Source organism: Triticum aestivum, chromosome 5B, assembly GCF_018294505.1.
Source record: "Triticum aestivum cultivar Chinese Spring chromosome 5B, IWGSC CS RefSeq v2.1, whole genome shotgun sequence".
Classification (NCBI taxonomy): domain Eukaryota; kingdom Viridiplantae; phylum Streptophyta; class Magnoliopsida; order Poales; family Poaceae; genus Triticum; species Triticum aestivum.
Genome location: NC_057807.1, coordinates 56,111,864 through 56,130,119, shown reverse-complemented (window position 1 = coordinate 56,130,119; position 18,256 = coordinate 56,111,864). Strand labels below are relative to the sequence as shown.

The window sequence follows — 18,256 nt, the reverse complement described above, 5'->3', positions numbered from 1 at the left end:
GATCCAAATCACCGATGATCCTAGTGCTGAACGGACAACATCTCCGTGTTCAACACACGTACGGTTGGGGAAGACATCTCCTCCTTCTTGATCCAGCAAGGGGGAAGGAGAGGTTGATGGAGATCCAGCAGCACGACGGCGTGGTGGTGGATGCAGCGGCGATTTCGGCAGGGCTTCGCCAAGCTCTATGAGAGGGAGAGGTGTTGCAGAGGGAGAGGGAGGCGCCAAGAGCATGGGTGCGGCTTCCCTCCCTCCCCCCTCTTTATATAGGCCCCCTAAGGAGGGCACCGGCCCTAGGAGATCCAATCTCAAGGGGGGCGGCGGCCAGGGGGGAAACTTGCCCCCCAAGCCAGGTGGAGGCGCCCCCACCCCTAGGGTTTCCAACCCTAGGCGCAGGGGGGCCCAAGGGGGGGCGCACCAGCCCACCAGGGCTGGTTCCCCTCTCACTTCAGCCCATGGGGCCCTCCGGGATAGGTGGCCCCACCCGGTGGACCCCCCGGGACCCTTCCGGTGGTCCCGGTACAATACCGGTGACCCCCGAAACTTTCCCGATGGCCGAAACCTGACTTCCTATATATAATTCTTCACCTCCGGACCATTCCGGAACTCCTCGTGACGTCCGGGATCTCATCCGGGACTCCGAACAACTTTCGAGTTACTGCATACTAATATCTCTACAACCCCAGCCTCACCGAACCTTAAGTGTGTAGACCCTACGGGTTCGGGAGACACGCAGACATGACCGAGACGACTCTCCGGTTAATAACCAACAGCGGGATCTGGATACCCATGTTGGCTCCCACATGCTCCTCGATGATCTCATCGGATGAACCACGATGTCGAGGATTCAAGCAACCCCATATACAATTCCCTTTGTCAATCGGTATGTTACTTGCCCGAGATTCGATCGTCGGTATCCCAATACCTCGTTTAATCTCGTTACCGGCAAGTCACTTTACTCGTACCGTAATGCATGATCCCGTGACCAAACACTTCGTCACTTTGAGCTCATTATGATGATGCATTACCGAGTGGTCCCAGAGATACCTCTCTGTCATACGGAGTGACAAATCCCAGTCTCGATCCGTGTCAACCCAACAGACACTTTCGTGGATACCCGTAGTATACCTTTATAGTCACCCAGTTACGTTGTGACGTTTGGTACACCCAAAGCACTCCTACGGTATCCGGGAGTTATACGATCTCATGGTCTAAGGAAAAGATACTTGACATTGGAAAAACTCTAGCAAGACGAACTACACGATCTTTGAGCTATGCTTAGGATTGGGTCTTTTCCATCACATCATTCTCCTAATGATGTGATCCCATTATCAATGACATCCAATGTCCATAGTCAGGAAACCATGACTATCTATTGATCAACGAGCTAGTCAACTAGAGGCACACTAGGGACATGTTGTGGTCTATATATTCACACGTGTATTACGATTTTCAGATAACACAATTATAGCATGAATAACAGACAATTATCATGAATAAGGAAATATAATAATAACCATTTTATTATTGCCTCTAGGGCATATTTCCAACACACACACACACACACACACACACATATATATATATATATATATATGTGTGTGTGTGTGTGTGTGCGTGCGCGCGCGCGCGCGTGTGCATGTCGTGCGTGCGCGCGCGTGTGTGTGTGATTTTCTATGAAAATGAATGGATATAAAAAGAAACAGAATTAATGCCTATTTGGTCTCTTTGCCATCTGCCAGTAGTCTTTGCCGTCTGCCAGCAGATGGCAAAGAGCCTGCAGTCTTTTCTATCTGCCAACAGATGGAAAAGAGGCCTCTTTGCCATCTGCTAGCAGACGGCAAAGAGCCATGACCTTTGCCGTCCGCCAGCAGACGACAAAGTGCCCTTTGTCGACGCTCATTCAGTCGGACGTTTTGTCGTTTGCTGGCTGACGACATAGAAGCTGATTCCAGTAGTGTATGTATCTATAACGTAACGTGTGCCTTTACATAGTTCTAAACTGGATACTTGAGTCACTCTTGATATCTGTGATTGGGTGGAACCGGATGCAATATACGTTCTACTCTAGGTAGACTTTGTATCACACACGCCAATGCTGTAGTTTCCCTGCTCTGATTCTCAGTACGAGAATTAAGGGATTCCCTGTAGAAGCGGCCTCGCTAAGGGCTCCACGTTATTCCCTATCAATTGCAAATGCGAGGTAGATAAGATTTTACTGTCACCAAGAATTACCTCAACATCCTAACCTTTACAACAACAGTAATATGCTTCGTGGCCTTCCGGGAGAAATGCTTAGTGGGGCCCTTTCATAACATTTACGAATGCTATTAAACCAAACATTCAACAAAGAATTGCATATCTTTATTATCGTTTCAGCTTTTATACATACCAAGGTTCATCCATATCCCTAACAACTGAGGTGGTAAACATCGATGGAACAAACGGGTGATACACGTAGGGATCAACAAGAGGGTCAGTATACAACAAGATGGAGATGGGTGGCGGTGAAGATGATGATGAAGATGATTGATGCCGACGTCCCCTTGCATGAGGTTGTTGGAAATATGCCCTAGAGGCAATAATAAATTGATTATTATTATATTTCCTTGTTCATGATAATCGTTTATTATCCATGCTAGAATTGTATTGATAGGAAACTCAGATACATGTGTGGATACATAGACAACACCATGTCCCTAGTAAGACTCTAGTTGACTAGCTCGTTAATCAATAGATGGTTACGGTTTCCTGACCATGGACATTGGATGTCGTTGATAACGGGATCACATCATTAGGAGAATGATGTGATGGACAAGACCCAATCCTAAGCCTAGCACAAGATCATGTAGTTCGTATGCTAAAGCTTTTCTAATGTCAAGTATCATTTCCTTAGACCATGAGATTGTGCAACTCCCGGATACCGTAGGAGTGCTTTGGGTGTGCCAAACATCACAACGTAACTGGGTGGCTATAAAGGTACACTACGGGTATCTCTGAAAGTGTCTGTTGGGTTGGCACGAATCGAGATTGGGATTTTGTCACTCCGTGTAAACGGAGAGGTATCTCTAGGCCCACTCGGTAGGACATCATCATAATGTGCACAATGTGACCAAGGGGTTGATCACGGGATGATGTGTTATGGAACGAGTAAAGAGACTTGCCGGTAACGAGATTGAACAAGGTATCGGTATATCGACGATCGAATCTCGGGCAAGTACCATACCGCTAGACAAAGGGAATTGTATACGGGATCGATTGAGTCCTTGACATCGTGGTTCATCCGATGAGATCATCGTGGAACATGTGGGAGCCAACATGGGTATCCAGATCCCGCTGTTGGTTATTGACCGGAGAACATCTCGGTCATGTCTGCATGTCTCCCGAACCCGTAGGGTCTACACACTTAAGGTTCGATGACGCTAGGGTTATAAAGGAAGTTTGTATGTGGATACCGAATGTTTTTCGGAGTCCCGGATGAGATCCCGGACGTCACGAGGAGTTCCGGAATGGTCCGGAGGTAAAGATTTATATATAGGAAGTCCTGTTTCGGCCATCGGGACAAGTTTCGGGGTCATCGGTATTGTACCGGGACCACCGGAAGGGTCCCGGGGGCCCACCGGGTGGGGCCACCTGCCCCGGGGGGCCACATGGGCTGTAGGGGGTGCGCCTTGGCCTACATGGGCCAAGGGCACCAGCCCCTAGAGGCCCATGCGCCAAGATAAAGGAAAAAAGGGAGAGTCCTAAAGGGGGAAGGCACCTCCGAGGTGCCTTGGGGAGGATGGACTCCTCCCCCCTCCTTAGCCGCACCCTTCCTTGGAGGAGGGGGCAAGGCTGCGCCTCCCCCCTCTCCCCTGCCCCTATATATAGTGGAGGGGAGGGAGGGCATCCATACCTGAGCCCCTGGCGCCTCCCTCCCTCCCGTGACACCTCCTCCTCTCCCGTAGGTGCTTGGCGAAGCCCTGCAGGACTGCCACGCTCCTCCATCACCACCACGCCGTTGTGCTGCTGCTGGATGGAGTCTTCCTCAACCTCTCCCTCTCTCCTTGCTGGATCAAGGCGTGGGAGACATCGTCGAGCTGTACGTGTGTTGAACGCGGAGGTGCCGTCCGTTCGGCACTAGATCATCGGTGATTTGAATCACGACGAGTACGACTCCATCAACCCCGTTCACTTGAACGCTTCCGCTTAGCGATCTACAAGGGTATGTAGATGCACTCTCCTTTCTACTCGTTGCTGGTCTCTCCATAGATAGATCTTGGTGATACATAGGAAATTTTTTGAATTTCTGCTACGTTCCCCAACAGTGGCATCATGAGCTAGGTCTATTGCGTAGATTCTTTGCACGAGTAGAACACAAAGTAGTTGTGGGCGTCGATATTGTTCAATATGCTTGCCGTTACTAGTCTTATCTTGATTCGGCGGCATCGTGGGATGAAGCGGCCCGGACCAACCTTACACGTACGCTTACGTGATACCGGTTCCACCGACAAACATGCACTAGTTGCATAAGGTGGCTGGCGGGTGTCTGTCTCTCCCACTTTAGTCGGATCGGATTCGATGAAAAGGGTCCTTATGAAGGGTAAATAGCAATTGGCATATCACTTTGTGGTTCATGCGTAGGTAAGAAACGTTCTTGCTAGAAACCCATAGCAGCCACGTAAAACATGCAAACAACAATTAGAGGACGTCTAACTTGTTTTTGCAGGGTATGCTATGTGATGTGATATGGCCAAAAAGGATGTGATGAATGATATATGTGATGTATGAGATTGATCATGTTCTTGTAATAGGAATCACGACTTGCATGTCGATGAGTATGACAACCGGCAGGAGCCATAGGAGTTGTCTTTATTTATTTGTGACCTGCGTGTCAACTTAAACGTCATGTAATTACTTTACTTTATTGCTAACCGTTAGCCATAGTAGTAGAAGTAATAGTTGGCGAGGCAACTTCATGAAGACACGATGATGGAGATCATGATGATGGAGATCATGGTGTCATGCCGGTGACGATGATGATCATGGAGCCCCGAAGATGGAGATCAAAAGGAGCAAAGTGATGATGGCCATATCATGTCACTATTTGATTGCATGTGATGTTTATCATGTTTATACATCTTATTTGCTTAGAACGACGGTAGTAAATAAGATGATCCCTTACAACAATTTCAAGAAGTGTTCTCCCCTAACTGTGCACCGTTGCGACAGTTCGTGTTTCGAAGCACCACGTGATGATCGGGTGTTAGATTCTAACGTTCACATACAACGGGTGTAAGACAGATTTACACACGCGAAACACTTAGGGTTAACTTGACGAGCCTAGCATGTACAGACATGGCCTCGGAACACGGAGACCGAAAGGTTGAACATGAGTCGTATAGAAGATACGATCAACATGAAGATGTTCACCGATGATGACTAGTCCGTCTCACGTGATGATCGGACACGGCCTAGTTTGACTCGGATCATGTAATCACTTAGATGACTAGAGGGATGTCTATCTGAGTGGGAGTTCATAAGATGAACTTAATTATCCTGAACATAGTCAAAAGGTTTTTGCAAATTATGTCGTAGCTCACGCTATAGTTCTACTGTTTAGATATGTTCCTAGAGAAAAATTAGTTGAAAGTTGATAGTAGCAATTATGCGGACTAGGTCCGTAAACTGAGGATTGTCCTCATTGCTTCATAGAAGGCTTATGTCCTTAATGCACCGCTCAGTGTGCTGAACCTCGAACGTTGTCTGTGGTTGTTGCGAACATCTGATATACACGTTTTGATAACTACGTGATAGTTCAGTTAAACGGTTTAGAGTTGAGGCACCAAAGACATTTTTTGAAACGTCGCGAAACATATGAGATGTTTTGAGGGCTGAAATTGGGATTTCAGGCTCGTGCCCATGTCAAGAGGTATAAGACCTCCGATGACTTTCTTAACCTGCAAACTAAGGAGAAAAACTCAATTGTTGAGCTTGTGCTCAGATTGTCTGAGTACAACAATCATTTGAATCGAGTGGGAGTTGATCTTCCAGATAAGACAGTGATGGTTCTCCAAAGTCATTGCCACCAAGCTGTTAGAGCTTCGTGATGAACTATAACATATTAGGGATAGATATGATGATCCTTGAGGTATTCGCGATGTTTGACACCGCGAAAGTAGAAATCAAGAAGGAGCATCAATTGTTGATGGTTGGTAAAACCACTAGTTTCAAGAAGGGCAAGGGCAAGAAGGGATACTTCATGAAACGGCAAATCAGCTGCTGCTCTGAAGAAACCCAAGGTAAAACCCAAACCCGAGACTAAGTGCTTCTGTAATAAGGGGAACAACCACTAGAGCAGAATTACCCTAGATACTTGGTAGATAAGAAGGCTGGCAAGGTCGATAGAAGTATATTGGATATACATTGTGTTAATGTGTACTTTGCTAGTACTCCTAGTAGCACCATGGTATTAGATACCGGTTCGGTTGCTAAGTGTTAGTAACTCGAAACAAAAGGCTACGGAATAAACGGAGACTGGCTAAAGGTGAGCTGACGATATGTGTTGGAAGTTTTTTCAAGCTTGATATGATCAAGCATCGCACGCTCCCTCTACCAAAGAGATTGGTGTTAAACCTAAATAATTGTTATTTGGTGTTTGCGTTGAGCATAGACATGATTGGATTACGTCTATCGCAATACGGTTATTCATTTAAGGAGAATAATGGTTACTCTGTTTATTTGAATAATACCTTCAATGGTCTTACACCTAAAATGAATGGTTTATTAAATCTCGATCGTAGTGATACACATGTTCATGCCAAAAGATAGTAATGATAGTACCACCTACTTGTGGCACTGCCACGTAAGTCATATCGGTATAAAACGCATGAAGAAGCTCCATATTGATGGATCTTTGGGCTCACTCGTTTTTGAAAAGTTTGAGACATGTGAACCATGTCTATTGGTGTATATGCATGAAGAAACTCCATGCAAATGGACCGTTTTGACTCACTTGATTTTGAATCACTTGGGACATGCAAATCATACCACACGGGCAAGATGACTGAAAAGCCTCGTTTTCAGTAAGATGGAACAAGATAGCAACTTGTTGGAAGTAATACATTTTGATGTGTACAGTCCAATGAGTGCTGAGGCATGTAGTGGATATTGTTATGTTCTTACTTCACAGATAATTTGAGTGGATGTGGAGTACATTTACTTGATGAATCACGAGTCTGAATTATTGAAAGGTTCAAGTAATTTCAGGGTGAAGTTGAAAGATCGTCGTGACAAGAGGATAAAATATCTATGATATGATCATAGAGATGAATATCTGAATTACGAGTTTGGCACAGAATTAAGACATTGTGGAAATAGTTTCACAACTAATACAGCCTGGAACACCATAGTGTGATGGTGTGTCCGAACATCATAACTGCACCCTATTGGATATGATGCATACCATGATGTCTCTTATCGAAGTACCACTATAGTTTATGGGTTAGGCATTAGAGACAACCACGTTCACTTTAAATAGGGCACCACGTAATTCCGTTGAGATGACACCGTATGAATTATGGTTTAGAGAAACCTAAGCTGTCATTTCTTAGAAGTTTGGGGCTGCGATGCTTATGTGGAAAGGTTTCAGGCTGATAAGCTCGAACCCAAAGCGGATAAATGCATCTTCATAGGACACCCAAAACAGTTGGGTATACCTCCCGTCTCAGATTCGAAAGCAATAAGGGATTGTTTCTAGAATCGGGTCCTTTCTCGAGGAAAAGTTTCTCTCGAAAGAATTGAGTGGGAGGATGGTGGAGACTTGATGAGGTTATTGAACCGTCACTTCAACAAGTGTGTAGCAGGGCATAGGAAGTTGTTCCTGTGGCACCTACACCAATTGAAGTGGAAGCTTATGATAGTGATCATGAAGTTTCGGATCAAGTCACTACCGAACCTCGTAGGGTGACAAGGATACGTACTACTTCAGAGTGGTATAGTAATCCTGTCTTGGAAGTCATGTTGCTAGACAACAATGAACCTACGAGCTATGGAGAAGCGATGGTGGGCCCGGATTCCGATAAATGGCTCAAGGCCATAAAACCCGAGAGAGGATCCATGTATGAAAACAAAGTGTAGACTTTGGAAGAGCTACTTGATGGTCGTAAGGCTGTTAGGTACAGATGGATTTTGAAAGGAAGACAGACAATGAAGGTAAGTGTCACCATTGAAGAAAGCTCGACTTGTCGTTAAGAAGTTTCCTGACAAGTTCAAGGAGTTGAGTGCGGTGAGACTTTCTCACTCGTAGCGATGCTAAGAGTCTGTTGGAATTATATTAGCGATTACTACATTATTTATGAAATCTTGCAGATAGGATGTCAAAACATTGTTTCCTCGATGATTTTTGAGGAAAGGTTGTATGTGATACAACCGGAAGGTTTTGTCTATCCTGAAATATGCTAATAAGTATGCAAAGCTCCAGCAATCCTTCTGAGGACTGGAGTGAGCATCTCGGAGTTGGAATGTATGCTTTGATGATGATCAAAGATTTTGGGTGTATACAAAGTTTATGAGAAACTTGTATTTCCAAAGAAGTGAGTGGGAGCACTATAGAATTTCTGATGAGTATATGTTGTTGACATATTAATGATCGGAAATGACGTAGAATTTCTGGAAAGCATAAAGGGTTATTTGGAAAGTATTTTTCAATGGAAAAGCCTGGATTAAGCTGCTTGAACATTGAGCATCAAGATCTATAAGGATAGATCAAAACGCTTAATAGTACTTTCAAATGAGCACATGCCTTGACGTGATCTTGAAGGTGTTCAAGATGGATCAGTCAAAGAAGGAGTTCTTGCCTGAGTTGTAAGGTATGAAGTTAAGACTTAAAGCTCGACCATGGCAGAATAGAGAGAAAGGAACGAAGGTCGTCCCCTATGCTTAAGACATAGGCTCTACAGTATGCTATGTTGTGTACCGCACCTGAAGTGTGCTTTACCATGAGTCAGTCAAGGGGTACAAGAGTGATCCAAGAATGAATCACAGGACAGCGGTCAAAGTTATCCTTAGTAACTAGTGGACTAAGGAATTTTCTCAATTATGGAGGTGGTAAAAGAGTTCGTCGTAAAGGGTTACGTCGATGCAAGCTTAACACCTATCCGGATAGCTCTGAGTAGAGATACCGGATACGTATAATGGAGCAACAATTTAGAATAGCTCCAAGTAGAACAGTTATTTGGAATAGCTCCAAATAGAACGTGGTAGCTGCATCTAGGAGATGACATAGAGATTTGTAAAGCACACACAGATCTGAAAGGTTCAGACCCGTTGACTATAACCTCTCTCACAAGCATAACATGATCAAACCCAGAACTCATCGAGTGTTAATCACATGGTAAATGTGAACTAGATTATTGACTCTAGTAAACTCTTTGGGTGTTAGTCACATGGGGATGTGACCTTGAGTGTTAATCACATATCGATGTGAACTAGATTATTGACTCTAGTGCAAGTGGGAGACTGTTGGAAATATGCCCTAGAGGCAATAATAAATTGATTATTATTATATTTCCTTGTTCATGATAATCGTTTATTATCCATGCTAGAATTGTATTGATAGGAAACTCAGATACATGTGTGGATACATAGACAACACCATGTCCCTAGTAAGACTCTAGTTGACTAGCTCGTTAATCAATAGATGGTTACGGTTTCCTGACCATGGACATTGGATGTCGTTGATAACGGGATCACATCATTAGGAGAATGATGTGATGGACAAGACCCAATCCTAAGCCTAGCACAAGATCATGTAGTTCGTATGCTAAAGCTTTTCTAATGTCAAGTATCATTTCCTTAGACCATGAGATTGTGCAACTCCCGGATACCGTAGGAGTGCTTTGGGTGTGCCAAACGTCACAACGTAACTGGGTGGCTATAAAGGTACACTACGGGTATCTCTGAAAGTGTCTGTTGGGTTGGCACGAATCGAGATTGGGATTTTGTCACTCCGTGTAAACGGAGAGGTATCTCTAGGCCCACTCGGTAGGACATCATCATAATGTGCACAATGTGACCAAGGGGTTGATCACGGGATGATGTGTTATGGAACGAGTAAAGAGACTTGCCGGTAACGAGATTGAACAAGGTATCGGTATACCGACGATCGAATCTCGGGCAAGTACCATACCGCTAGACAAAGGGAATTGTATACGGGATCGATTGAGTCCTTGACATCGTGGTTCATCCGATGAGATCATCGTGGAACATGTGGGAGCCAACATGGGTATCCAGATCCCGCTGTTGGTTATTGACCGGAGAACATCTCGGTCATGTCTGCATGTCTCCCGAACCCGTAGGGTCTACACACTTAAGGTTCGATGACGCTAGGGTTATAAAGGAAGTTTGTATGTGGATACCGAATGTTGTTCGGAGTCCCGGATGAGATCCCGGACGTCACGAGGAGTTCCGGAATGGTCCGGAGGTAAAGATTTATATATAGGAAGTCCTGTTTCGGCCATCGGGACAAGTTTCGGGGTCATCGGTATTGTACCGGGACCACCGGAAGGGTCCCGGGGGCCCACCGGGTGGGGCCACCTGCCCCGGGGGGCCACATGGGCTGTAGGGGGTGCGCCTTGGCCTACATGGGCCAAGGGCACCAACCCCTAGAGGCCCATGCGCCAAGATAAAGGAAAAAAGGGAGAGTCCTAAAGGGGGAAGGCACCTCCGAGGTGCCTTGGGGAGGATGGACTCCTCCCCCCTCCTTAGCCGCACCCTTCCTTGGAGGAGGGGGCAAGGCTGCGCCTCCCCCCTCTCCCCTGCCCCTATATATAGTGGAGGGGAGGGAGGGCATCCATACCTGAGCCCCTGGCGCCTCCCTCCCTCCCGTGACACCTCCTCCTCTCCCGTAGGTGCTTGGCGAAGCCCTGCAGGACTGCCACGCTCCTCCATCACCACCACGCCGTTGTGCTGCTGCTGGATGGAGTCTTCCTCAACCTCTCCCTCTCTCCTTGCTGGATCAAGGCGTGGGAGACATCGTCGAGCTGTACGTGTGTTGAACGCGGAGGTGCCGTCCGTTCGGCACTAGATCATCGGTGATTTGAATCACGACGAGTACGACTCCATCAACCCCGTTCACTTGAACACTTCCGCTTAGCGATCTACAAGGGTATGTAGATGCACTCTCCTTTCTACTCGTTGCTGGTCTCTCCATAGATAGATCTTGGTGATACGTAGGAAATTTTTTGAATTTCTGCTACGTTCCCCAACAGAGGTTATGGTGATAGCGATATCCTCCTTGCCAATTTCACCTCCAGAGGCTAGAGTTCTCTATTCTGGAAGAGTTTCTGAAGTCTCTGGGCATCTGATCCATGGTCCGATCGTGAGGAGTGGAGTAGGTGACCAAGCGGTAGCGGCATCACAGTGCTCCGTCGAGCGCTCTGGTTGCTTCCCCCACTCCCTTCTTCTACTATATGCTTGATTCTTTCATGGTCATTATTTATCACATTAAATGACATGATTTCATCATCTTTTTGGGTGTTCTTTCCTTAATCCCCCAAACACTTAAAAAACAACATCCCGAAGAAAACCGCAAAAGGCAGTGCATGGACAAGATAAAACCCGGCAAATCCTAATACGTAGACACAAAGCAAAAATAAAGAACATCACATAATTTGGACTCATTATTGACCAACTCTCAACAAGCTACTCCATCTGTTCCTAAATATTTGTCTTTTTAGAGATTTTAAATGGTTACAACATACGGATGTATGTAGACATATTTTATAGTGTAGATTCACTCATTTTGCTTCGTATGTAGACACTTGTTGAAATCTCTAGAAAGACAAATATTTAGAAACGGAGGGAGGGAGTAGTACATTGTGACTTGGAATGAAAAAATATGGAAAGGCAGAGTTTTTTTTAGGGATGGAAGGGTAGATATGCTCTCATCCATACCTGGCCAGATTGGCTAGCCCGGCCCGGCATGACCCGCCCTGGGTTATACGGGCCTGGCATGACACGACCCGGCTAGGCACGCGAACTACACGGGTCGTGCCGGGCCGACACGTGTCTTGCCCTACCAGGCCCAGGCACGACACTAATATTAAATAGGCCGGCCCATCAGCACGTTTAGCCGTCAAACCACCTAGTATTAGCCTATTGGACTGCCTATTAGCCTATAAAAAATAAAAAATGGGCCGTGCCGGGCCGGCCCGGCACGGGCCAGACACGCATGCTAACGGGCCGGCCTGCCACAGTTGGCCTTGTTGTTCGACTCTCACTTCAATCGGCCCAAGCCCAACCGAACAGCCCCCCAGTTCCAGAGCTCCCCCAATTCCTCTCTGCCGTCCATTTCCGGCCGCCGCACTCGAAGTGGCGGAGTGGCGCGATGGAGTTGCCGTCGGGCGACCGCCTCAACCCTCCGTCGTCGTCCGTGTCCAGCCGGCGCCGGCGCTTCCGCTCAGAAGGCGTCAGAGCGGACCGGATCAGTGCTCTCCCCGACGACCTGCTCCTCCAGGTACTCGTTCGTCTCCGCTGCGCTCGCACCGCCGCCCTCACCAGCGCCGTCGCCCGCCCGTGGCGCGGCCTCTGGAGGTACCTTACCGAGCTCTCCTTCCGCGAGATCGCGCCGGATGCTCTCGAAGCCGCCCTCGGCCAGGTCGCCCGCCCCGCCATCTCCCTCCTCGAGATTGACATACCCGAGGAACACAGGGACGAGATTGACCCTGCCCGCGTCTCGGCGCTGCTCCGCACGGCTGCGCGGCTGGCGCCCACGGCTCTGGTCTTCACTGCTTGCGGGAACTGTACGGAGGCTCCCATCGAGGTTCCTGTTTTCCACCGAGCCACCTCCATCAAGCTGGAAGTGCAAAACCTGTGTCTATCACCGCCGGCCCATGGACTTGAGTTCCCTGTGTTGGAGAGGCTGTCCATCGCTGGCTGCGGCTTCGACATGGATAAACTTATCCAGCGCTGCCCTCGCCTGCGCGTATTGGAGGTGGGCAATGGCGGGCGTCTCTGTAAGATCAAAGTCCACTCAACGACGATTGAGGAGCTTGTCGTGAGCGACAACTGTTGGTTGGACGGCATCGACATCCTGGCGCCTGCGCTTAAGCAGTTGAAGCTATCGATCAGCATGTACTCGCAGTTCAGCGTGTCCTTCTCCGCGCCGATGGTGGAGAATCTCTGGTGGGACTTCGCGTGCCCCTTCCAAAATGTCGGGGATGACGGCTGGCGCATGCTCCACCTGAGCCTATGGAACAAGGAGAGCGTCAACACCTTACGATTAACCATAGATGCTGGTCCGGTGCGTCATCTGTTCTGCTCTATTTTTCTCTGCTCCAAATTTGTAGTATATTCATGTTAGAATGTGTCAATTGGTGCATGATAAAAATATGTTATCTGATGAAACCATGTAGGCTTCAAATCGAAAGAGGAATCATGCATCAGACAAAACTTAATCCATATTTATATTTCCAAGGTAAAATAAATTGAGCAAAGGCCACCAACATTGCTATTTCGTCGATATTGTGGCTGCCAATAGGAAACTAATTTGGACCTTGATGCTCACCAACTATTCTGTCTAGTCATGCCCGTCCTTCATTGACCTTCATATGAGAGACCTTGCCTGCATGCATGCTCCAGTTAGCAATTTGTTGATTAAACTTTTGTGGTATGTTGCCACATTGTTGTTCTTGTACTGTGATTTCCCCCCTAATTTTCTTCACTACATGCTTATACATTTGCGGGCTTGTGCACCAGATGCAATCGTTGTTCTTATACTATGTTTTTTTTTTCTATTTCCTTCAGTCCATGCTTATGGATTTGGAGGATTATGCTGAGGCTTATGCACCATTCGCGGACAGGAACTTCAGTGAAGAGATAGCATCACTTCCCAACTTTTCTGTTCTTCAGCTACATCTGATAAGACGGGGGCATGCTTTTGGGCCAGTGGTGTCGAATCTACTTGGGATCTGCACCTTTATACAGAAGCTTAAGGTGGACATAAACAAATTCATGGTAATTCTTCACTTCAGCTACCTGATATATACATTTATGAAGAAATCTGTTTAGCTACAGTGCTAGATTAATGAGATAACCGCACAAGTTAATTGCATGGTTACAAAGAATCAACAGTACTTCACTTCTATTTCAGTGCACGGGAGTGTGCCCACCAAATTGTCCTTGTGATCAACCCCAAAATTGGAGAAGTCAAACTATCTCCCTGGCAGCTCTTGAAGAAGTTGAAATAGAAGGTTCAGAAGGAACTGGCGGTGAAATTGCTTTCTTGAAACTTTTGTTCAGATCCGCGCCTCTGATGAAAACAATGACCATGACATTGCACCCTGAGAATTTACCAACCAGCAGAGGATGCAAGAAAACCTACAGAATTTTGAGGGAAAACCCATCTGTGAAATGCCGTGTTTATTGCAGCGGTGGGGAGGAGGTTCTGTACCCATGATGGTCCAATGCTTCTGTGTGTAATCAGAGATGGTATCTTCAAGCTATGTTGTCGAACTTGATGCCTAGTGTGTGTTACTTAGCCTAGCCTTCATGTTTTGCTGAAGATTCAGAACAGTTCAATTAACATGTTTACTGTTCTGCCCGCTTGATTGAAATGTGTTGATGTGGATTAACATGCTTGGTTTTAAATTTCCCACCCTTTTAGCTCTATGCTGAACCTGCATGTTCCTTTGGTTGAATTGGATATCTACGCCCCTATTGACTAGTTTTCCCTCTGTAAAGAAATATAAGAGTGTTTAGATCACTAAAGTAGGATCTACTTTAGTGATCTAAACACTCTTATACTCCCTCTGTAAAGACATATAAGAGCATTTCGATCACTGATCTAAATGCTCTTATATTTCTTTACAGAGGGAGTATATGTTTCACATTAGGTAGTAGTAGAGGTATAGTTTTTTTTTTCCTGAGGTGCAGAGGTATAGTTTGGTGAAGACCAAGGGAGATTTTGGCGCTGCTCCAGCTGACAGGAATCCAGGCATACATAGGTCAGAAGAGAAAAGTATTCACGGTCAGGATTCTCATTCCAGCATTCTTGGGTCTAGTTTTGTTTGGGCTTGGGCTTAGATGTAGAGGGTTCTTGGGCCACTGCTTTACCTTTATCAAAGAAGCATTAAAAAAGACACGTCAATCAACCCCGCGTAGGAGCATTCTCTCGAATCTATGAAGTAAGACATTGATTTTACAATAAGATCGATTATGTTCATTGGGGGAGGGGTGCTGTAGCTCGACCACTTCCAAGACTAATCTATCGCTGAAGAAGATCAAGAGGGAGCAAAGATCTGGCCATCTCCTTCGGCTCCCACCATGTTATCAGACCTGCCTGCCCAGAAAGAAATGGAGTGTTTATTATTCTAATTGCAACAAAATATATTCTTGTTCAGAAATTCAGCTTTCCAATGGCCGCCCTAGTGCAAGTCGTGGAGTAACAGAGTCCTGAGCTGGGATTCCCGCTGCAGTTCATGATTCTTGGCTGTACAAGGTCACTGGTCGATAGTATTTGGAATAACACTAACGAGGCTCTGTTTTGATGTAGATATTCGAGCCAAGAAATTGAAATGGGGTCCAATCCCAAAACTGGGTGGAAATGGGAATGGTCTTCAGTGGAAATGTTGTTGTTTGCATGTTCATGGTAGTGGGGGATGGAGTCAAAGAGAATAACCAATTCCAATTCCTGTTTGGATGTACAAAACTTCAAATTATAATTCTTAAAGAGTTTGAAGATTGTAAAGTGCGGTACATGTTTGAAAATCTATTCCCCACAACAGTGCATATGTTATTACGATTATTTGTCAATCTACAATACAATCATGAAAATGTTTAGAGCTGCCGTGATATTATTTGATATAAACGTGAAAAATATCTTGAAAATATGCATAACATCAACAATACTCCTGAAAATGAGAATAATATTATAGACAATTAATTATAGAGCTCAACAACTAAAACCAATAGTAGTAACCAATTTTTTTTTGCTTCTGGGTATAGTTGCGGGACTACCAGTAGCAAGTAGCACCCACAATCTTTAGGGGCGTGTTTGGTTGCCCGCATCCAGTCCAACCAGGCCCGCATGGAAAGGAAGAGGCCTGTTTGGTTGTCTGGTTTCACTGTTGGGCCTGCATCACACGCTTCTCAAAGCAGCCCATAGCCTGGCTCGCTGGAAACGCTCGGATCGGCAGTTTCTCGCGAGCCAGGCTGAGTGCGGCGCGAGGTCGCACGGGCGCGTGCGAGGCGAGGGCAGGGGGGATGGCGGGAGATGGAAATTTGGCGCGCCGTCCCGGCGCCAAATCTAGCCTCAGCCCTCCTTCACTCGCCCACCCAAAGCCACTACCCTCCTTTCTTCCCTACTGCCTCACCACCGGCGGCGGCTGTGATTTGAGATCTGCGCTAGAGGCGGCGGCGGAAGAGGCTGCGGCGTTTGCGGCGGACCTGGTGCTCCCCTTATTATTGGCCACCGTCTGGTCGACCTTGTCTGTGCCATGGCCCCCCCTAAGGCGTCCTCGTCTCCGATGCCGGTAAGCAGCACCCCTCCCCCCTTTGTTAGGTCGGTGGTTAGGCCGTTAGGCTAGGTGTAGGATTGATTTCCCACCGAATGAACCGTCAATGTCGACTAGGTTATGGACGCACGGATGAGGCTGATAATTCAGGCAGCAACACTGATTAGTGTGATTCAGGCATGGGTCATGTTCATGCACCAGAGAGCTGTTCGTCGTGCTAGGAGACCTTTGATCCGCTATGGTCCATTGTTTATCCGATAACAGGAGAGTATCCAAAATCTGAACTAATCTACAACCGCAATGACGTCGAGGCTCTGTGGATGCTTCGAATGAAAAGAACACCATTTGCCAGGCTTGTCGAGACCTTCAAGAGCAGGGGGCTGCTACAAGATAACGTCAACAATAGTGTGGAAGAGCAAGTGGCCATGTTTCTCCATGTTGTTGGCCATAACCAGAGGTTCAGGGTCATTCACAACTCGTTCAGGAGATCAATGGAGACCATCTCTAGGTACTTCAAGTAGGTGCCGAGGAGAGATGATTAGGAGACCATCTGACCAGACTCCACACAAGATTCGCGGAAGCCCAAGATGGTATCCGTACTTCAAGGCTTTTCATGGCTTGATATACACTTTTCATGGCTTGATATGCTTGTATTGTTCAAGTTGAGCACTAACACATGCTTGTGATGCCATTTTTAGGATTGCATTGGGGCAATAGATGGTACTCATGTCACTGCCAGAGTTCCTAGGTCACAGTCTGCAACATACATGGGAGGAAGCACTACACAACCCAGAATGTGCTTGTTGCTGTTGACTTTAATCTGAAGTTCACATATATGCTGGCTGGCTAGGAGGGGTCAGCGCATGATGCTAACATTCTCAGTGACAGCATGAGTCGACCTGATGGGATGAACATCCCCGACGGCAAGTTCTACCTTGGAGATGCTGGCTATGCATGTCAGCCGGGTATTCTTCCACCCTTCAGGAAAACCAGGTACCATCTCAACGAGTTCTCTGGTAGGAACTATCCTAGGACTGCACAGGAGCTGTTTAATCTCAGACACTCCAGCCTTAGAGTAACTGTTGAGAGGGCATTTGGAGCTCTGAGGAATAGGTTTAAGATCCTAGATCAGAAGCCATTCCACCCATACTTCACTCAGGTTAAGCTTGTTCTTGCTTGTTGCATTCTGCATAACTGGATCCTTCAGTGGGGCTTTGATGAACACGTGCTTGAGGCGGAAGAGGTCGAGCCTGACGATGTTGTTAGCCCCGGCCATGGTGTGGAGGCATTTGACAATGACACTTGGAAAAACAAAAGGTTGAAGTGGGCAGAGGCAATGTGGCTTAACATAGGTCAGTGCAGGATTTGAAGAAGAGGAAAAAGAAGCAGTAGCAGTAGAAGCAAAAGAAGAGGAAGAGGAAGAGGAAGATCTGGTAGCAGCAACACCGATGAACTATCCCCTATTTAGCCAATGGCTCTTAATAATTTGAACTGACATTTCATGGTAGTTAGGATGAACTGTCATTTGTTTAACTAGCTGGCACTACATGTTCAGATAGTGTGTGATAAAGTCACCACTAGTTAGAAATGGTAACAACACCTTATGCAGATTGCAACCAAACACCATGTCATATGTGCGCCTAATGCAATGCGGGCAACCAAACGTCGGGTCAAAAATGGTTCTCTTATGCAACTAGGTACATGCAGGCAACCAAACTATGTGCATCTGAGTTTTTTTTTTGCCTGCATTCCCTCAAACCGGC

General features: G+C 46.5%; 1 protein-coding gene and 1 pseudogene across 2 annotated transcripts; both read left to right on the top strand.

The window, feature by feature from the left end:
* Positions 1–12,291: 12,291 nt before the first annotated feature.
* On the top strand, positions 12,292–14,612 carry LOC123110366 (uncharacterized). Of its 2 annotated transcripts, none has more exons than XR_006453332.1 (3): positions 12,292–13,282; positions 13,842–13,995; positions 14,132–14,150. XR_006453332.1 is itself a non-coding variant. In XM_044530859.1 (3 exons), exons 1-3 carry the CDS (start codon positions 12,368–12,370, stop codon positions 14,435–14,437), a joined length of 1,431 nt encoding a protein of 476 aa, XP_044386794.1. In that variant the 5' UTR covers positions 12,292–12,367; the 3' UTR covers positions 14,438–14,612. The 2 variants fall into 2 exon arrangements, 1 of the variants encoding a protein (XP_044386794.1); XM_044530859.1 differs by having other exon boundaries at positions 13,786–13,995; positions 14,132–14,612.
* Positions 14,613–16,242: 1,630 nt separating this feature from the next.
* On the top strand, positions 16,243–17,862 carry LOC123114626 (uncharacterized; annotated as a pseudogene).
* The last annotated feature ends 394 nt before the right edge of the window (positions 17,863–18,256 follow it).

Excerpts from the sequence above, each read along its gene's own strand:
- LOC123110366 (XM_044530859.1), top strand. The coding sequence starts at position 12,368 with ATGGAGTTGCCGTCGGGCGACCGCCTCAACCCTCCGTCGTCGTCCGTG. Across the intron at positions 13,283-13,785 it reads TAACCATAGATGCTGGTCCG|TCCATGCTTATGGATTTGGA; the intron begins GTGCGTCATCTG and ends TATTTCCTTCAG. Across the intron at positions 13,996-14,131 it reads TGGACATAAACAAATTCATG|TGCACGGGAGTGTGCCCACC; the intron begins GTAATTCTTCAC and ends CTTCTATTTCAG.